At 34.0% G+C, this 18300-nt stretch overlaps 1 protein-coding gene across 6 annotated transcripts in view; it reads left to right on the forward strand.

Moving 5' to 3' along the window:
- Positions 1-18300, forward strand: part of RALGAPA1 (Ral GTPase activating protein catalytic subunit alpha 1) — a 221418-nt gene that overhangs the window by 62364 nt on the left and 140754 nt on the right. For all 6 annotated transcript variants that reach the window (XM_079912214.1, XM_079912215.1, XM_079912219.1 and 3 more), the window contains exons 8-11: positions 102-240; positions 1262-1470; positions 3888-4127; positions 15770-15967. In XM_079912214.1, the coding sequence (XP_079768340.1) occupies positions 102-240; positions 1262-1470; positions 3888-4127; positions 15770-15967 (786 nt within the window). The remainder of the gene's footprint in view (positions 1-101; positions 241-1261; positions 1471-3887; positions 4128-15769; positions 15968-18300) is intronic.

The following is an 18300-nucleotide window of genomic DNA, read 5'->3' on the forward strand; positions in this document are numbered from 1 at the left end:
AACAGTTTAATTTATTGCTTAAGTAACCTTTTACAAGCTTGTTTATAACAGCTCATAATTTCTTTCTCTTGGAATGATTCTAATTGTTTGTTTAATTTTAGGTAAAAAGTTTAGAATGGAAGAACAAAGAAAACCAAGAAAGAGGATTTTCATTTTTATTTTCACATTTTAAGAAATATTACTTGCCTTATATTTTTCCAAACATCTGTAAGGAGAATAGTTTATATCATCCTGTACTTGGTAGGTAGTCTTTGGAATTTTCTAAAATATTACACATAAGAGTAAAACATTCCTCAGTGTAAAGTTAGCATTTGTTACCTGCAGAAAACTGATAACATTTAATTTATATTGATTAATTGGAGATATTATACCGTGATTCATACTGAAAGTGCAGTTTTATTTGTAGAAAGTTTTCATTGAGAGTGAAGAGATTTTTTAAAAACCTAGTCTCTGGATATCACCTACTGGAGAAGTTAGCCTACCAGAAATATTTATGATTATAAATTAAACTTAATTCTAATGTTTGGTATGATCTTTTAACCATGTTATAAATATTTTCAAAGGTCCCTCTGGGTTCAATTTCTATGGCTTTTGCAAATTCTGTGTGAATAATTACATTGTCGTATAGTCTGATCATATCTTGTCCAGTATTTAGTGACTGTGCCAAAGTGCCTGTTGGAATCTTGAAGCTATAGCCTCAAGGACAGCCCTGGGTTAGAAGTAGACCTCTGCCATGTATAGAAGGCATTGACAGCCTGTATGTGGAAGTGTCCTTTTTGCACAAAGATGTTTCTGTTTTAAGCTCCGCCAAGATTAGGCAGCTAACAAGCTTAGGCAAAGCCATTAGGGCTAGTAGAAATGATTTAAATTAGAGTAGCAAACCTTTACCATTGGGAACAATATTTGCTTTAAAAATAATTTTGCTGTAAAAATTCTCATACTTTGTATGATGTCAAAATATGTGTTTCAGACTTAGGTTAATTGAAGTAAGGTCTCATTAATTTTAAATGGCTCTGGAAGTTTCTTTGTACTTTTAATGATTTTTTAGTGATATTTTGCAAAAAGACATGTTTCCATATATCAGCTGTATATGGTTCAGTCTTCTAGATCCCATGCTAATATCTAGCAAATTATTTTAAAATGTACAAATTCTGTTTCTTAAACCAGAATATTATCACAGTGTTTTCTCAAATATTTAAAAACATAGATTTATCTAAGCATAATTCCTTTCTTATTTTGGTTTTCGTTTTATTTTGCATAGATATCCCACAGATGAGACCAAAGCCACATTATGTCATGATAAAGAAGGATGCTGAAACCAATGAAGCAATCTATTGTACAAAGGAGCCTTTCATTAAGGCTCGTGTTATTGTCATTCGTTGGCTGGTTTCATTCTGGCTGGAGCCAAAGCCACATACAGGACCTCATATTCCTGGGATGGAAGGTGAAGTCTTGCCAAAGAATATTCAGGTAATACACACATAGAGTAAGCTTTTTTTTTATATATAAATTTATTTATTTTTGTCTGTGTTGGGTCTTTATTGCTGTGCGTGGGCTTTCTGTAGTTGCGGTGAGTGGGGGGCTACTCTTTGTTGCGGTGTGCGGGCTTCTCATTGCAGTGGCTTCTCTTGTTGCGGAGCACAGGCTCCAGGCGTGAGGGCTTCAGTAGTTGCAGCACGCAGGCTCAGTAGTTGTAGCTTACGGGCTCTAGAGAACAGGCTCAGTAGTTGTGGCGCGTGGGCTTAGTTGCTCCGCAGCTTGTGGGATCTTCCCGGACCAGAGATTGAACCCATGTCCCCTGCACTGGCAGGCAGATTCTTAACCACTGTGCCACCAGGGAAGCCCTAGAGTAAGCTTCTTAAAGTTAAACATGGCTTTAGGGATTTGTCTGCTGATTTCAGTTGCCTTAGTTGTAGAACACATTTAAAACAAATAATAATGATATTTTCTTTGTATAAATGTATTTTATAAATCCGAATTTTAACAATTATTATAGAACCAACAGTTTTCTTAATAAAAAAATAAAACCTGTAAGGTATAGAAGATAATTTCAGTCACATACAAGAGTCAGCTTATTTCTATATTTTGTTAATTGTAGAGTACTAAAAACATCCTGAATTGTACAAATAAAAATATTCTGAATTATGCAAATTCTTGAAGTTGGAAACAATTTGCAATCAAATGACTTTCATAGTTCATTTTAGATTTCTAGGTATTCGCAGAGTGCTGTTTTAAAGTCCTGTCTCCGTCTCACGTCATCTCTTTTCACGAAGAACACTGACTCTAGAAATGCAATGTAAAGTTACACAGCTGTACGATGGAAGGACTAATATTTAAAATTCTGTTATTTTTAATTAACCCATTTCCCCTTTTTTCACACTTCTTTTTCACTTTGCTCTCCTCTCTCAATGTGTGTTTTTTCCTGAAATTGTCTATATTGCAGAGTTTTAAAAATTATTTTTGTTTTCCTTTTCTTGGATTTCCTCATTTAGTTTTAAAAAGATTTTATGTGTGTGCTTTTTATACAACTTCTTAAATCCTTTAAAAATTAAGTGGAGGTATAAAGTGTGTTCATTAGTGTTCAGAAAATTTGACTTATATTCCCCCTAGCCTTTTATTTATCTGTAGCAGATTATGTGATGTGTTTTCCTCAAAATGTTGTTCTAGGTTCTCTACAAAGAATTTTTAAATGTAGAAACTCTCAAGCAGAACTATTTTATCTGATCCCAGAGCTCAGTAGACTAAAAATTAGAGATTTTTTTAAATTGGGAAGCATATTTGAGATCATTTACATACTTACTTTAACTCTTTTATTTTATAGGTGACAAAACTGCGACCAAATATTGAATAATGTACCAGAAAGTAATTTATCATACCACAGAATAGTGCTACTCCTATCATATCATGGTAGTAATTTCTTTATTACTGCCTTAAGCCTTTAACTTTTTCTCTAGGCTTAGCCATCATCTTCAGTCATGGTGAAAATTGTTAAGTTATTAGAATGTAGAGTTTTCTAATATGTATTTTATTTTAGCTTAATTTCTACTTTTTCTGTCATAATTTTTCTTCTATTTTTAAAAAATAAATTTATTTATTTATTTATTTATTTATGGCTGTATTGGGTCTTCATTGCTGTTCACAGGCTTTCTGTAGTTGTAGAGAGCAGGGGCTACTCTTTATTGCAGTGCGTGGGCTTCTCATTGCAGTGGCTTCTCTTTTCGTGGAGCACGAGCTCTAGGCATGCAGGCTTCAGTAGTTGTGGCATGTAGGCTCAGTAATTGTGGTGCGTGGGCTCTAGGGCACAGGCTCAGTAGTTGTGGCACATGGGCTTAGTTGCTCCGTGGCATGTGGGATCTTCCTGGACCAGGATCAAACCCGTGTCCCCTGCATTGGCAGGGCAGATTCTTAACCACTGTGCCACCAGGGAAGTCCTCCTTTGTTCTTTTTAATTTTTTTCCCACCAGGGAAGTCCTCCTTTGTATAATTTTTGTCTAAGGTAAAATAGAGATGAATTTATACATTAAAACTTACTGAATAAATATTCCAGAATTAAGGTATTTATTTATTATTGATGAGCTGAGCTGACTCCATTTGGCATTATTCTTTTACCCAGTTTAATTAGTAACTTGTTTGTTCTGCAAACATACTGAAAAATAAACTTAATTGAATAGATGATTAGTGAGTATCACTATATCACTTAGATACTAAGTTATTTCATTGCCATTTAACTATTTAGAACAGATTCTAAATGAAACTCTATGCATAGATTTTAAACAGTGCTGTAATTTACTTATGGAATGCTTTGGATTTTGTCAGTATTTGCTATTTGAAGACAGAATATTGATTTAAATGGTTATGATATTCTCCCCTTTTTGTTTTTATTTTAGAGAGCAGCTGCTAGTTTGGTATCCAGAGAAGAAAACAAAAATGATAATGCCGATAAAGCAGATAGAACTACAGAACCCGAGCAGTCTCATTCCAACACAAGCACTCTCACAGAGCGAGAACCTAGCTCTTCTAGTCTCTGTAGTATTGATGAAGAACATCTCACAGACATTGAAATAGTTCGCAGAGTTTTTTCTTCTAAAAGAAGTAATGTAAACTTTGTCACAGAGATATTTCGTCAGGTAAAATACGTCTCAGTATTTTTAATTTGTAATATAGACTTTTGCTTTTAATATTGAATATACTGACTTTAAGTTATTTAAAATTTATTCTTCATGGAAATGTTTTTTAAAGCTCATATTTAGTTTTTTGGTTTATTACATCTAATTCTTTAATATTTTCAGTTATTTATATTTTTAGTTTATGGTAACTTTAATAATTATCCCCTCCCCTCCAATATTCCTTCTGTTATCAGAATAATTTTCTTAGTGACTCACTTTGTGGTTTGAAACTTTTATTCCTACCATTTGATTAATAAATTATAGAAAAATTATGTTATCTTTCACTCTAAAATCAATAAAAAGTGGTTTATGAATATAAGAAGCGATGTTTTCATTGTCTTTATCCTCCCCTTGGAGGCTCAGTTTTTGTCCTTTAAGGCATTCTGAAATTAAATTTGCTTAAGGCAGATATTATTTGGGGAATAAAATAAAGAAATAGAGGGAAGGAAAACGAATAAAAGCTATTTCACATAAAGATAGCTAGAAATTCCTAAGTGCACATTCTCAATTACATAGAAATTTTTATGGGAAAATAAACCTTATGAAAACCAATCATTTGCTCTTAATAGCAAAGGTACTTTTGCAGGTAAACATCATTGAGTTTTGTAGCTGAAGGGGATCATTCAAGTCTCACAGCAAGTAAGTGGTAGATCCAGGACTAAGACTCCCAGATCCTGGTTCCCATGTCAGTGCTCTTTATTCTGTGCCACAAACTTGCTGTAGCTTTGGTAGTGATTCTTAGTTGCCAAGTTTAAGGTTTGTGTTGACAGAATATATGACAAATGTGAAAGGAAAGATATTTGACAAAACTGGTTGGAATATTTGTGGGAAAATTTAAAGCTTAAAGAACTGTTCAGGTTTTCTAGTTCTTGAGTCAGCTTGAGTGTGTTCGTTTTTCTAGGAATTTGTTCATTACATTTGTTTTTAAATACATTCTCTTATAAGCTTTTTAATCTCTGGGGCATTTATAGTAATGTTTCCCCTTGTCATTCCTGTTAGTATTTGTTCCTTGTTTGTTTTTTTTCTTGATGATTCTTACCAGAGATTTGTCAGTTTTATTAGTCTTTGCAAAGAATGAGCTTTTGGCTTTGTTGATCCTCTGTGTTTTATGTTTGTTTTCTCTTTTATTAATTTTTGCTCCTTGTTCTTTCTTTCTGCTTTTCTTGATTTTATTTGATGGTTCTTTTCCTAGCTAATTAATTAGCCTCACATTTTTCTCATATAAGTATTTTTGAGGCTATTAATTTACCTCTTAATGCTGTTTTAGCTACAGTCTACAAACTTCCATGTATAGCATTTTTGTTACTATTCACTTCTAAAAATTTTCTAATTTTCATGTTAATATTTTCTTTGACCTATGAGTTATTTAGCAGTGTCTGTCTCCCAAACATACAAGATTTTTCTAGTTTTCCTTTTTCTTACAGATTTCTAATGCGATTCTTTTGGTCAGAGAATATAGTCTGTATAATCAGTATGTAGTCAGCCTCCATAAACGTCCTGTGTGTTAGAAGAGAATGTATTCTTTCCTTTGGAATTCATGATTATTAAAGTCTGTTAGATCAAGCTTATTACTGCTTTAGTCACCTTTTCTATATTCTTAAGATTTTTGGTTAGCTTGACCTCACAGTTATGGAGAAGGGTGTATTAAAATCTTATATTCTGATGGTGATTTGTCTATTTTTTTCTTTGTAGTTCCATAAATTTTCCTTTATGTATTTTGAAGCTTTGTAATTAAGTACATACATATTTATAATTTTATATCTTCTTGGTGAGTTAAGCCTTTTATTTATGGCCCTTTTCATCTGTAGCAATTATTTTTGCTTAAAGTCTACTTGTACTAGTCTACTTTATCTACTTGTAGTACATTTATACCACTTTCTTTTTATTATAATTAGCCTCATGTATATATTTTTTAAATCCTTTTATTTTCAGCCCTTTTATATCATTACATTTTATATGTCTCTTGTAAATATGGTTGGATTTTTAAAAATCTTTGTCTTTTAACTGGAATATTTATTATAATTACTGATATGTTTGGATTTATTGATATTATCTTATTTTGTTCTTTTTATTTTTCTTATGTCTGTATTTTTTCATAATTCTCTTATTTTTTGCTTTGTTTTTAATTGATGTTTTTTCATTCTGTATCCTCCTCCTCCCCATCACTTGGTTTGAAAGTTTTACTCTATTCCTTTTCCTTTAGTGATTACTATATAAATTTTAGCATACATACTTCACTTTCCAAATATAAAGTTAGTGTTTTTTTACCCTCTTCCTAATCAATACAAGGATCGTAGAACATTATTACTCTGATTTCTCCCCCAGCTTGTATATTGTTATTACCAAATAATTCAGTTCTATATATATATTTTGATTATGATTTCTCCCTTTTCAGATCTTCCATTTATTGCGTTGGCCAAAAGGTTTATTTGTTTTTTTCCATAAGATGGCTCTAGCAGCACTTAGTTGTTTTTAACTTCATTTGAAACAGTTTTGTTAGATTATATGTGACAGTTGTCACACCAGTGTGCATTTAAAAAAAGACATCAAAATTGGTGAATTTTTGTGTAGCCATTTTAATATTGAAGATGGAAGAAAAAAGCAACATTTTCAGCATATTATGCTTTACTATTTCAAGAAAGGTAAAAACGCAACTGAAGTGGCAAAAAAAAGATTTCTGCAGTGTTTGAAGAAGGTGCTGTGACCTATCAAACAAGTCAAAGTGGTTTGCAGGGACTTCCCTGGTGGTCCAGTGGTTAAGACTCCACGCTCCCAATGCAGGGGGCCCGGGTTCTATCCCTGGTCAGGGAACTAGATCCCACATACCACAACCAAGACCCCACACACCACAACTAAGACCTGGCGCAGCCAAATAAATAAATAAATATATATTTTTAAAGTGGTTTGCAAAGTTTCGTGCTAGATATTTCTCATTGGATGATGCTCCAGGGCACGGGTAGACCAGTTGAAGTTGATAGCAATCAAATCAAGACATTAATTGAGAACAATCAATGTTATACCATGTGGGAGATAGCCAGTATACTCAAAATATCCAAATCAAGCATTGAAAATCATTTGCACCTGCTTGGTTATGTTCATTGCTTTGATGTTTGGGTTCCACATAAGTTAAGCAAAAAAAAACCTTGACTGTATTTCCACATGTGATTCTCTACTTAAATGTAATGAAAACATTCCATTTTTAAAACCAGTTGTGACGGGGGTTGAAAAGTGGATACTGTACAACAACGTGGAACGGAAGAGATTGTGGGGCAAGCGAGATGAACCACCACCAACCACATCAAAGGCCAGTCTTCATCCAAAGAAGGTCATGTTGTATATATAGTGGGATTGGAAGGGAGTCCTCTATTATGACCTCCTTCTGGAAAACCAAACGATTAATTCCAACAAGTACTGCTCCCAGTTAGACCAACTGAAAGCAGCCCTCGACGAAAAGCCTCCAGAATTAGTCAATAGAAAAGGCATTATCTTCCATCAGGATAATGGAAGACCGCATGTTTCTTTGATGACCAGGAAAAAACCATTACAGCTTTGCTGGGAAGTTCTGATTAATCTGCCATATTCACCAGACACTGCACCTTCAGATTTACATTTATTTAGGTCTTTACAAATTTTTCTTACTGGAAAAAATTTCAATTCCCTGGAGCCTGTAAAAGGCACCTGAACAGTTCTTTGCTTAAAAAGATAAAAAGTTTTGGGTAAAAGATAAGTTTTTCAGGCAACTTCAATTATGAAGTTGCCCAAAAAATGGCAGAAGGTAGCGGAACAAAAGGATGAATACGTTATTCAATAACGTTCTTGGTGAAAATGGAAAATGTGTCTTTTAGTTTTACTTTAAAAACCGAAGGCATGTTTTGGCCAACCCACCCTGCTTGAAGTTCATCATTTAGAATTTACTTTTGGATGCCCGTTGCTTTCAAACACAAGATTTTGCTCTGAAAATGTCTTTATTTTGCCCACATTCTTGAAATACTTTTTCCCCTGGACATAAAATTCTAGATTGACAGTTATTTTCACCTAGTACATTTCAGACACTCAGATGCTTTCCCACTTTTCTGTTTTACATTGTTGCTGTTGAGATGTCAATCAACAGTTGAACTCTTAGTGCAGTTATCTTTTCTCTGGCTCTTTTTGTACCTTTTTTTAGCGTTTGGCATTTTGTATTTTACTGTGGTATGTCCAGGTCTAGATTTCCTTTTATTTATTCTTCAGGGGATACTTTGGGGATACTGTAATTATGGATTAGTATAATTTGACAATTCTGGAAATTTTCCAGCCATTCTCTCTTTAAACATTGCCTCTGTCCCATTTTTTTCTTGCCTTTCAAGATGTGTGTTAGACCTTCCTACTTCATACATCTACTGACCTCTCACATATATTTTCCATCACTTTGTCTCTCTGTGCTGCATTCTGGATACTTTCTTTCTAATGACAGCTGTTTCTAGAAGTTGGCCAGTCTGCTTGGTCAATTTTATGGTCTCTAGTTCATTACTTTCATTTTATGTATTAATATGAAACTTAGTTATTTTATATTGATTGATCACCCTAATATTCCTGAGGTCTTCATAGGTCTGATTCTGCCATATTTTGTTTCTGAATGCTCCTTCTCATGATGCTATATTCTCTTGCAATATCTTGTAATATTTCTTGCACTATTTTGTGATTTCAGAAATTCAGAACTTTGATTCTGAGCTTTTGCTGCTTATGACTGTTTCTTGATTTGGTTTGTTAAAGGTTGATTGCTTCAGAGAGGAACTGCATTTGCTTCACATAGATGCAAGGAAACACTTCCAACTTCATTAAACTGAATTCTTGATTTGAAGTTTAAGCCAGCCAGATAATAATGAATGTACAGTATAAACCTGTATTAAGACTAGCTTTTGGTTAGTGTCTATGACAAGATTTCTGTTATCTACTTTGCATCTAAATATGGGCAGTTTTCCTTGCAAACTTTTAGTTAGGTGGGTTTATTTCTAATTCAGCATCACACTGATGATATATTGTTCTTTGGAATCCCAAATTTGTTTGGAGGTTTCCTATTGTTCTTCCTTCCTTGCCCCAATAGTTCCATAAAAGTAATTGGTTTCATTCAAAGTGAAAGTCAGCTTTATTGCTACACCTAAGACCTCTCTTGAATTTGGACTTTATGTAGGTTTTCATTTTCAAATATTTCTTCCTATTTTATGGCTCATCAGTGCATTAAAGAAGATTAAAGTTTTTTTAAAAATGTATTATTTTTGTTTTTTTAGTTGTAAGGTTGGTCAGGTTACCTGGTCCATGACACTCTTGGAAACAGAATTCCCCTTATTTTGTTTTTTATGATGCTCTTTATATTTTAATTTCCAAAAGTTGTGTTTGGTTGTTTTTTTAATATCTGTCTAGTCATTTTTTGCAGTGGCTTATTCTTTGTTCATATTTTCACTTTCTTCTTAATTAAAATGTATTAAAATACTTATTTAATATTCCTTATTCCAGTAATTCCAGTAACTTAAGTTTTTGCAGTTCTGGCCTTGTTGTTTCTGTCTACTCACCCTCATTTGTTTTGGATTTTTGTGTTAAGAGGTTACATTTCTTTGGAATTTTGTGGAAATTACTTTGAAACCTGGGTTGAAGGATGTGTTTCTCCAGAGAGGATTTGCACTTGCTTCTCTCAGGTGTTCAGGGGTCCTGTCAACCTTGGTTTACTTTAAATTACAATTCTTAGCTTATGATTCTTCTCACTTTGCAGCACTCAAAGTTAGGTGATGGCCAGCCTGAGAATATGAATTTGCAGGGAAGGCTGTTCTTATCTCATATTCCCCTACCCCAAGTCAACAGACAAGTTTCCTCACTGACTCTTCTCTGGAGTCAAGTTATTTTCTTCCCTCCTAGCTCACCTTTGTATTGAGGATATAGCCTTCATTGTTATCAGCTGTCAGTAGGATTCTGATCTGTCTCTCCCCTCTATACAGTTGGCCTTTTAAACCAAAGCTCTGGAGGCTGTCCAGGGCAGCACCCAGCAGCTGCATTGATTATTTGCCTCTCTAGATTAATACTTCCATTTTGTTCTAGACTCAGAATATCCTCACAAGCTGAGCCATTCTTTTAAAAATGTATATTATATTTTTTTGTGATAATTTTTAGGTGTTCTGTGCAGGTAGATTCCAGGATATCTTTTTTTTTTAAATTTTATTTATTTATTTATGGCTGTGTTTGGTCTTCGTTTCTGTGCAAGGGCTATCTATAGTTGTGGCGAGCGGGGGCCACTCTTCATCGCGGTGCGCGGGCCTCTCACTATCGCAACCTCTCTTGTTGCGGAGCACAAGCTCCATACGCCCAGGCTCAGTAGTTGTGGCTCACGGGCCCAGTTCCTCCGCGGCATGTGGGATCTTCCCAGACCAGGGCTCGAACCCGTTTCTCCTGCATTGGCAGGCAGATTCTCAACCACTGCGCCACCAGGGAAACCCCCAGGATATCTTTTTTATGATATTGCTGGGAACTGAAGTTCTCTGAGATGTTATTTTTATTGTAACAGCTATTTTTTTTAAAGTGATTTTTAAGGTAAAACTTAAGGAAAAATAGATTTTAGGATGGTGACTCCAATGAATCATTCATGTTTTGAAAAGAAATCAATTTTGAAGATTAGATTGTATTAGGAAAGCTATTTTTACCTGCTTAATACTGATGATAAATTTGCAAAATTGAGAATCTGTGTAATAGTTTCTTTCCTGATTTTGAAGGCTCATATGTTCTACAGTATATTATAGTATAGACAGAAATATTCCATTAATTATCAGGTATATGGGCATAGAATGATTTTGCCCTTAGCAATCCCAGCTAGAGCACAAGTCCTTTATAGGTAAATAATTTTAGTAGAAATGTCTCTACTTTTCATCTTTCAAATAATTTCATCCTCATAGCCGTTACACTTACTGTTTCCCTATCTGAACTTTTGTCCTTCAACCTTCCCCTCTTTCCTCTCTATCCTTCCCGCCTGGCTACTCAACCTTTAGGTCATAGCTTAAATGTGTCTACACTAGAAAAGTTTTCTATGACCACCCTCACCAATTCACCCACCCACCCACACAGACAGGTAGAAGCACCTGCCCACACATGTGCGTGCGCGCACACACACACACACACACACACACACACAGTAAGTACCTCTTTTTTAATGATGTTTTTGAAAGCTGTACTCTTCTTCATAGTACCTCTCCTGAGTTTTATAATTATTTTTTTGAATGTTTGTTCAATTTTGATCTTTCATATTACCCTCCATGAATACTTCTCTTTCTCATTCATCATTGTAGCCATAGTGCATGGCAGTGAGTTAGGAACCTAATAAATATTTGGTAAATGAATCAAGCTCAGTAACTGTTGAGTGCTGGGCACTTTGTCAGTCCTAGCTCAGGGCTAACATGTATTTCTAGAAGCTAAGTCTTGAGCTAATTTGTTATATAGCTGATAATGTTTTTTTTAGGGCCAGTTTAATGATTGTGAGTTCTATCTCAGGTGAAAGTATTTATATTGTTACGTATCTTTAAAACAAAGATACAACTGTAAAACATAAATGCCCAAGTTATTTGAAATGATAAAATTGTTCTCCATATCCAATAGAATAGGCATAAATGGACTCCAGACATTAACCCTCTATTTCATAAGGAAACCCATTTATTGTGCTTTATGTTGTTAGTACTTGGAGGCTACAGTGAGGAGCCCCAAGTACTTTGATACGAGGTAAATATAACACATCAAGAGTTTAACCTTTAAAAGCACCACAGATTTATTTTATATGTATGTAAATTAAAAAAATATAAACATACATACATATGCATAATTTTTTTCCGAAGTCAGTGGGTGGCAAAGTATAATCTGGGGCTCATGAGAAATCTCCAGGATCTTTTGAGGTTCATAAGGTCAAAACCTTTTTCACTCTTGTTGTTTCACAAGTGTACTGTGAAGTTTTCCAGAGCATACCTGACATGTGATACTGTATCAGATTTAATGTAGAAGCAAGCAGATAAGAGAATCCAACTGTCATCTATATTAAGCTAAACATTAAGGAGATTTGCAAAAATGTAAAATAATGCCACTCTTCTTTTAATTTGGAAAATGTGTTATTTGTGTTAACATATAGCAGATTAGGGGTTCTGAGACCAAAATGCAAACCACTGCTTTAAGGAGACAAAAAATTCCCAGGTCTGCTAAATGCTCACTGTATTTGATTAAATTTTAAAGAATGTGTCTGTCACAATCTGGGTTAATTAATAATGGAAGCACATTAAAAGAATAATCAGAGACCAATATGTTTTGTTAGTGTTTTTTCACTGAAGAAGAGAGCCTTAGCTACCAGTAAATCAGACCCCATTGGCAAAGCCAATTATTAGAAAACTGTGTATACCAGGTTATCTTAAGCTGATATCATCAAATGTTTGATTTTTTCCATCTCCTATTGTTTTGATTCTTCCTCCATGTAGTTGTCTGGTTATGATGTTTTATGGTCATAGAACGATAAAACTGGAGATGACCTCATGCAGGTCTACGTACAGAGAGAAAATTTGCTGAGCACATTGATTCAAATATTCTTGCCTATGATGACCGTTTCCCTTATTATCAATTAATACCGATGTCTGATTGTGAGTGGTTCTTCTTTGTAGAAAGATAAGGTGCCAATATGGATTTGAATTTTCTGGTCTGAGACAACCATTTCTCACTGTAAATGTATAAAATGGCCCTCTAGTTTTTGTGCATCAGATTTTTAGCCATGGCTAACATCAGTCTTTCCTCAAGATCCTTATTTAGGGTGTCAGCAGAATCAGTGTAGGGGCCTGTAAGGACAAATGTCATACATATACACTCTAGTCTTTAGTAGATTCATCCAGCCACTTGGGGTATAGTGTGATAATTTATGCAATAATGAAAATCTTAGCTCTGGATCTAATATTTTTAAAATTAGTAAACTTTTTCTTAGACCAGTTTTCAGTTCATAGCAAAAATGAGCAGAAAATAAAGCAAATTCCCATGCTAATTTTTTTTAAAGTTGATTTTTCAGTATCTGAGAATAGAACTTTTTGGAGATTATTTGAGGTATTTTTTGTTTTGTTTTGTTTTTTAAATCTTTAAGGAAGGCCGAGCTGTTGCTTTAGTTGTAAAATAGTCTTAGAGCAGGCAATGATGATCAAAATTATGCCATTGACCATTAAGCTGCTGGAACATGAGAATGAGAATTTGGAATGGGTTTGTTAGATGGAGGAAAGTAGTAAGTAACGTATTGGGTTGGCCAAAAAGTGCCTTCGGTTTTTAAGTAAAAATAAAAGACATTTTCCATTTTCACCAAGAACTTTATTGAACAACGTCTTCACCCTTTTGTTCCACTACTTTCTGCCATTTTCCAGGCAACTTCATAATTCCATCTTTCCAAAACGTTTTACCTTTTTGAGCAAAGAACTGTTCCAGGTGTCTTTTACAGTCTTCCAGGAAATGGAAATTTTTTCCATTAAGAGAATTTTGTAAAGACCAAAATAAATGGAAATCTGAAGGTGCAATTTCTTATGAATACAGCAGATGAATGAGAACTTCCCAGCCAAGCTTTAACAGTTTTTGCCTGGTCATCAAAGAAATAAGGTCTTGCATTAGCCTGATGGAAGATTATTAGCTTTCTGTTGACTAATTCTGGACACTTTTCGTCAAGTGCTGCTTTCAGTTGGTCTAATTGGGAGCAGTACTTGTTGGAATTAATCGTTTGGTTTTCCGGAAGGAGCTCATAATAGAGGACTCCCTTCCAATCTCAGTATACACAACATCACCTTCTATGGATGAAGACCAGCCTTTGGTGTGGTTGGTGGTGGTTCATTTCGCTTGCCCCACGATCTCTTCAGTTCCACATTATTGTATAGTATCCACTTTTCTTCGCCCATCACAATTTGTTTTAAAAATGGAATGTTTTCGTTATGTTTCAGTAGAGAATTGCATGCAGAAATATGGTCAAGAAGGTTTTTTTCTCTTAACTTATGTGGAACCCAAACATCAAAGTGATGAACATAACTAAGCTGGTGCAAATGATTTTCAGTGCCTGATTTGGATATTTTGAGTATCAACAATGTTGATTGTTCTCAATTAATGTCTCGATTTGATCGCTATCAACTTCAACTGGTCTACCTGACCCCTGGAGCATTGTCCAGCGAGAAATCTCCAGCGCGAACTTCACAAACTATTTTTGACATGTTTGATAGGTCACAGCACCTTCTCCATATACCACAGAAATATTTTTTTGCATTTCAGTTAAGTTTTTACCTTTCTTGAAATTATAAAGCATAATATGCTGAAAATGTTGCTTTTTTTCTTCTATCTTCAATATTAAAATGGCTACACAAAAATTCACCAATTTTGATGTCTTTTTTAAAATGCACGTTGATATGACAGCTGTCACATGCAATCTAACGAAATTGTTTCGAATGAAGTTAAAGACAACTAAGTGCTGCTAGAGCCATCTTATGGAAAAAACTGAATGAACCTTTTGGCCAATGCAGTAGTTTGCTAGGGAATCAATAATAGCAAATAAATAAAAGGATTACCAAAGAACATTAAATACCCTATTGATATTACACATTAACTTTTCATCATTATCTCAGGAACCTGATTTTCTTGGCTAGTTTCAATCAGATAAAGTCATTTAACCCCATGATTATTATTAAATACACCTACTGATAATTCTAGAGTAGAAAGTGGCAGGTTTTAGGTAAAGGTCTTGGATTTTTACAGTTGAAATTAATAGGTAGTGGTTGTAAAAAAAAAGTCAAGTTCTATTTGTAAAAAAGTAAAGTGAAAACGTTAACACATAAACACAAACATGCATAAGGGAAGGACTTTGGATAGTGAGATTAAGAGTATTTTTATTGCTTTATTTATGCAAGTATGAATTGTATAAAAAAGTTTTTTTTTTCACATGACAATGTTTTTGTGATGCGGAAGATACATACTTTTTTAAAACTTACGGCAACCTGAAAGTACCTAAGGAAAGAATAACTGTAAGATATTCTTTTAACTTTCTAAGTATTTTTTGCCTTATTATTTAACTTGTATAACTTTATATATGTAAAATGAAAGAAGAAAGATGTAACTTCTTAAAAATACTCTTAGAAAAGCTAAGTTGCCTCATTACATGGTATTTTTATTACTTCTTAGAGTCATAGTTTTTGTTTTTTGATTAAAATCTTTTATCAAAATTCATTTTAATGTTAATTTTAAAAAGCCTAATAATATAAGTTACAAAAATGTGATTTATTATGAAAAGGTGTATTTACATTAAGCTTTTAGGAGCATAGTTACAAGGAGTATGTTCATTCTGAGATAGTACAGTTGAAACAATTCTTTGCTCCTTGTGCTGGAAATCAGTTATCTCCCTACCAAAAGTATTTCTGTCTTAATGTATTTACAAATTATTTGGAGACAAAAGGTTTCTTTCTGACCATGAATTGGTTGACTTTAACTCTTTAAAAACCATTTATACCTCACATTTTATAACAAGATAGAAATGTATGTGTTAGTGGTTTGTGTCAAAGTAAAAGGTATCATTATCTATATTCTCTCTTTTTTTTTTTCACTAGGCATTTTTATTACCAATTTGTGAAGCAGCAGCTATGAGAAGAGTGGTAAAAGTATATCAAGAATGGATCCAGCAAGAGGAAAAGCCTTTGTTCATGCAAGAGCCTGAAGAAATTGTGATCTCATCTTCAGACTTACCATGCATTGACAATGTCACAGACCATGATATTTCTATGGAAGAAGGAGAAAAGAGAGAAGAGGTAAAATAAGACTTACGTATTTTAGTATGTTTAATAGATTAGATTTTCACAGAGTGAGATAATACAGGATAAATGGGAAGATAAAGATACCTTTGAGTATACAGTTAGTTGATCCTTGAGCAACATGGATTTGAACTGTGTGGGTCCATTTATACAAGGATTTTTTCAATAGTATTGAATAAGTACTACAGTACCACATGATCCATAGTTGGTTGAATCTTTCAGACACGGAGGAACCTTGGATACTGAGGACCAGCTATAAGTCATACGCAGATTTTTGACTGCTCGGAGGGTTGGCACCCTAAACCCAGTGTTGTTCAAGGGTCAGTTATATTTTGCAATTTAGTTAATGTAACAGTTACCTCAGTACCCTATCCCAAAGCTCTTTGATGTGACAACTTTAAAAGAGGTTGTATTCTGATTCTTTAAGTCATTGCCTGGATCAAAATTAGATGCTATTATAAAAGGTATAATATTTAAAAGTGTGGTGGGAATTCCCTTTCTGTCCAGTGGTTAGGACTCGATGCTTTCACTGCTAGGCCTGGGTTCGATCCCTGGTTGGAGAGCTAAGATCCCCCAATACATCTTAGAGTGATTACCAAAGTGCAACTCCCCCTTGCCTGTCTTATTCATTTAGACTTCAGGAGTAAATGGAACCAGGGACCCAAATTCCACTCGTGCTCTCTCTTATCTCATTCTTTCCCCTCTGTGAGTAAACTGCAGTACTTCTTTTCACAGACCAGCTTACTTAACAGGTCAGGATGTTTTTTATTCTGCAGTCAGCTCTAGTGCAGAAATTCCCAAGAAAGAACTCAGAGTATTCTGGTTTGTGTTCCACACTTGCCATTGGTCAGATTCTCACCAAAAAGTTACACTCTGATATTGACATATATCTTACTAAATCCAGATAGGAGTGACTTGGTAATCACCTTGGTGGTTAATTTAACTTCATCAGTGGGTTTTTTTCAGGATATTAACATATAAATGAATAATAGGCACATTCTATAGGGATTCAATGAATCAATATTTATATATGAATATGTATATATGATATATATGTATATATCATACATATATACATGTATATATGATATATATATGTATCATACGATATATACATATATATATGTATATTTGGCATCCTCCCCTAGTTCTAGAGGGAAAAAATGAAACTAAGAAATATAATTGAAGTAAATAAAATTATATAAATTATGAAAGAATATTCACAGTTGTATTTGTTATGTACCAGCAAAAACATCCAGTTTTTGCATCAAGCTAGAAAATAAACCTATCTAAATAATTTGTTCTCTTCTAGTTTTTTGTTATGAATTTATAGCTCAATACTGAGCCTACCCTCTGTCATTTAGTATCCTTAAATAAAAATGATAGATAATAAATCTACCTACATACACAGTAAAAACACAAGCAGTAGAAAGGAGGGAGGAAAGCCAGAAGGAAGGAAGCTACAAATGCAGGGTGATGTAGGTATATTGCATAGGTGTGTTCTATTGGCTCCTTACATACTTCACCAGTGTTGCCATTAGAGATGTGATTTCTTGCTAATGGCGTGAACCAGAAAACAAAAGTTGTAATCTTTAATTGATTTGTATTTCTGGTAAATTCGATATATGTGTATATAAATCATTTAAAATTTGGTGTTAATTATAAAATGGAGTTGTTACAGATTCAAATAATTAATTATTAATGGGTTTTTTATTCACAAATTGTCTGTGACACATTTGAAAGACATGCAAAATACAGGACAGTTTGTGTATGTGCAGACTGTCATGTGCCTTGTATGTTTAGCATTACCTGCCTTATCCCATTAAATCCCAGTGATATTCTCAATTCTTGTGACAATAAAACACTCCAACAAGTTTGAGTGCTGTCTAAAATATGTAATGTCCATTTTGAGAACAAGTGTTAGAGATAGAAATATGAAAAGACATCATTTCTATCTTTATGTAACAATGATTTAGCAAGAAGACAAGCATGCAAATTTAAGTATTATAAAACAATATTATTGCTATGATCCTACAGTGTGAAAGAGGGAATACCTAATTCTGCCTAAGAAAGGCTTCAGTGAGGAAGTACTATAATACAAAGAGCAGGTAACAAATGGGAAAGGAGCCACACAGTGTGAATAACTTCTACAAAGATGTAAGAGACACTAAGACTTTTATTTGGCTGTAGCTAAGAGCAGGTGGTTGAGAGTGGTAAGAAATGTGAGATAGACAAGAACTAGGCTCTGTTTAGTAACTTGTGTGCCATTGTAGTGGACTTTGATTACATTCTAGACACTGGAAAGATTATGAATAGAAAAATGGCATGGA

Source organism: Stenella coeruleoalba (genome assembly GCF_951394435.1).
Source record: "Stenella coeruleoalba genome assembly, chromosome: 2".
In the NCBI taxonomy this organism is placed as follows: domain Eukaryota; kingdom Metazoa; phylum Chordata; class Mammalia; order Artiodactyla; family Delphinidae; genus Stenella; species Stenella coeruleoalba.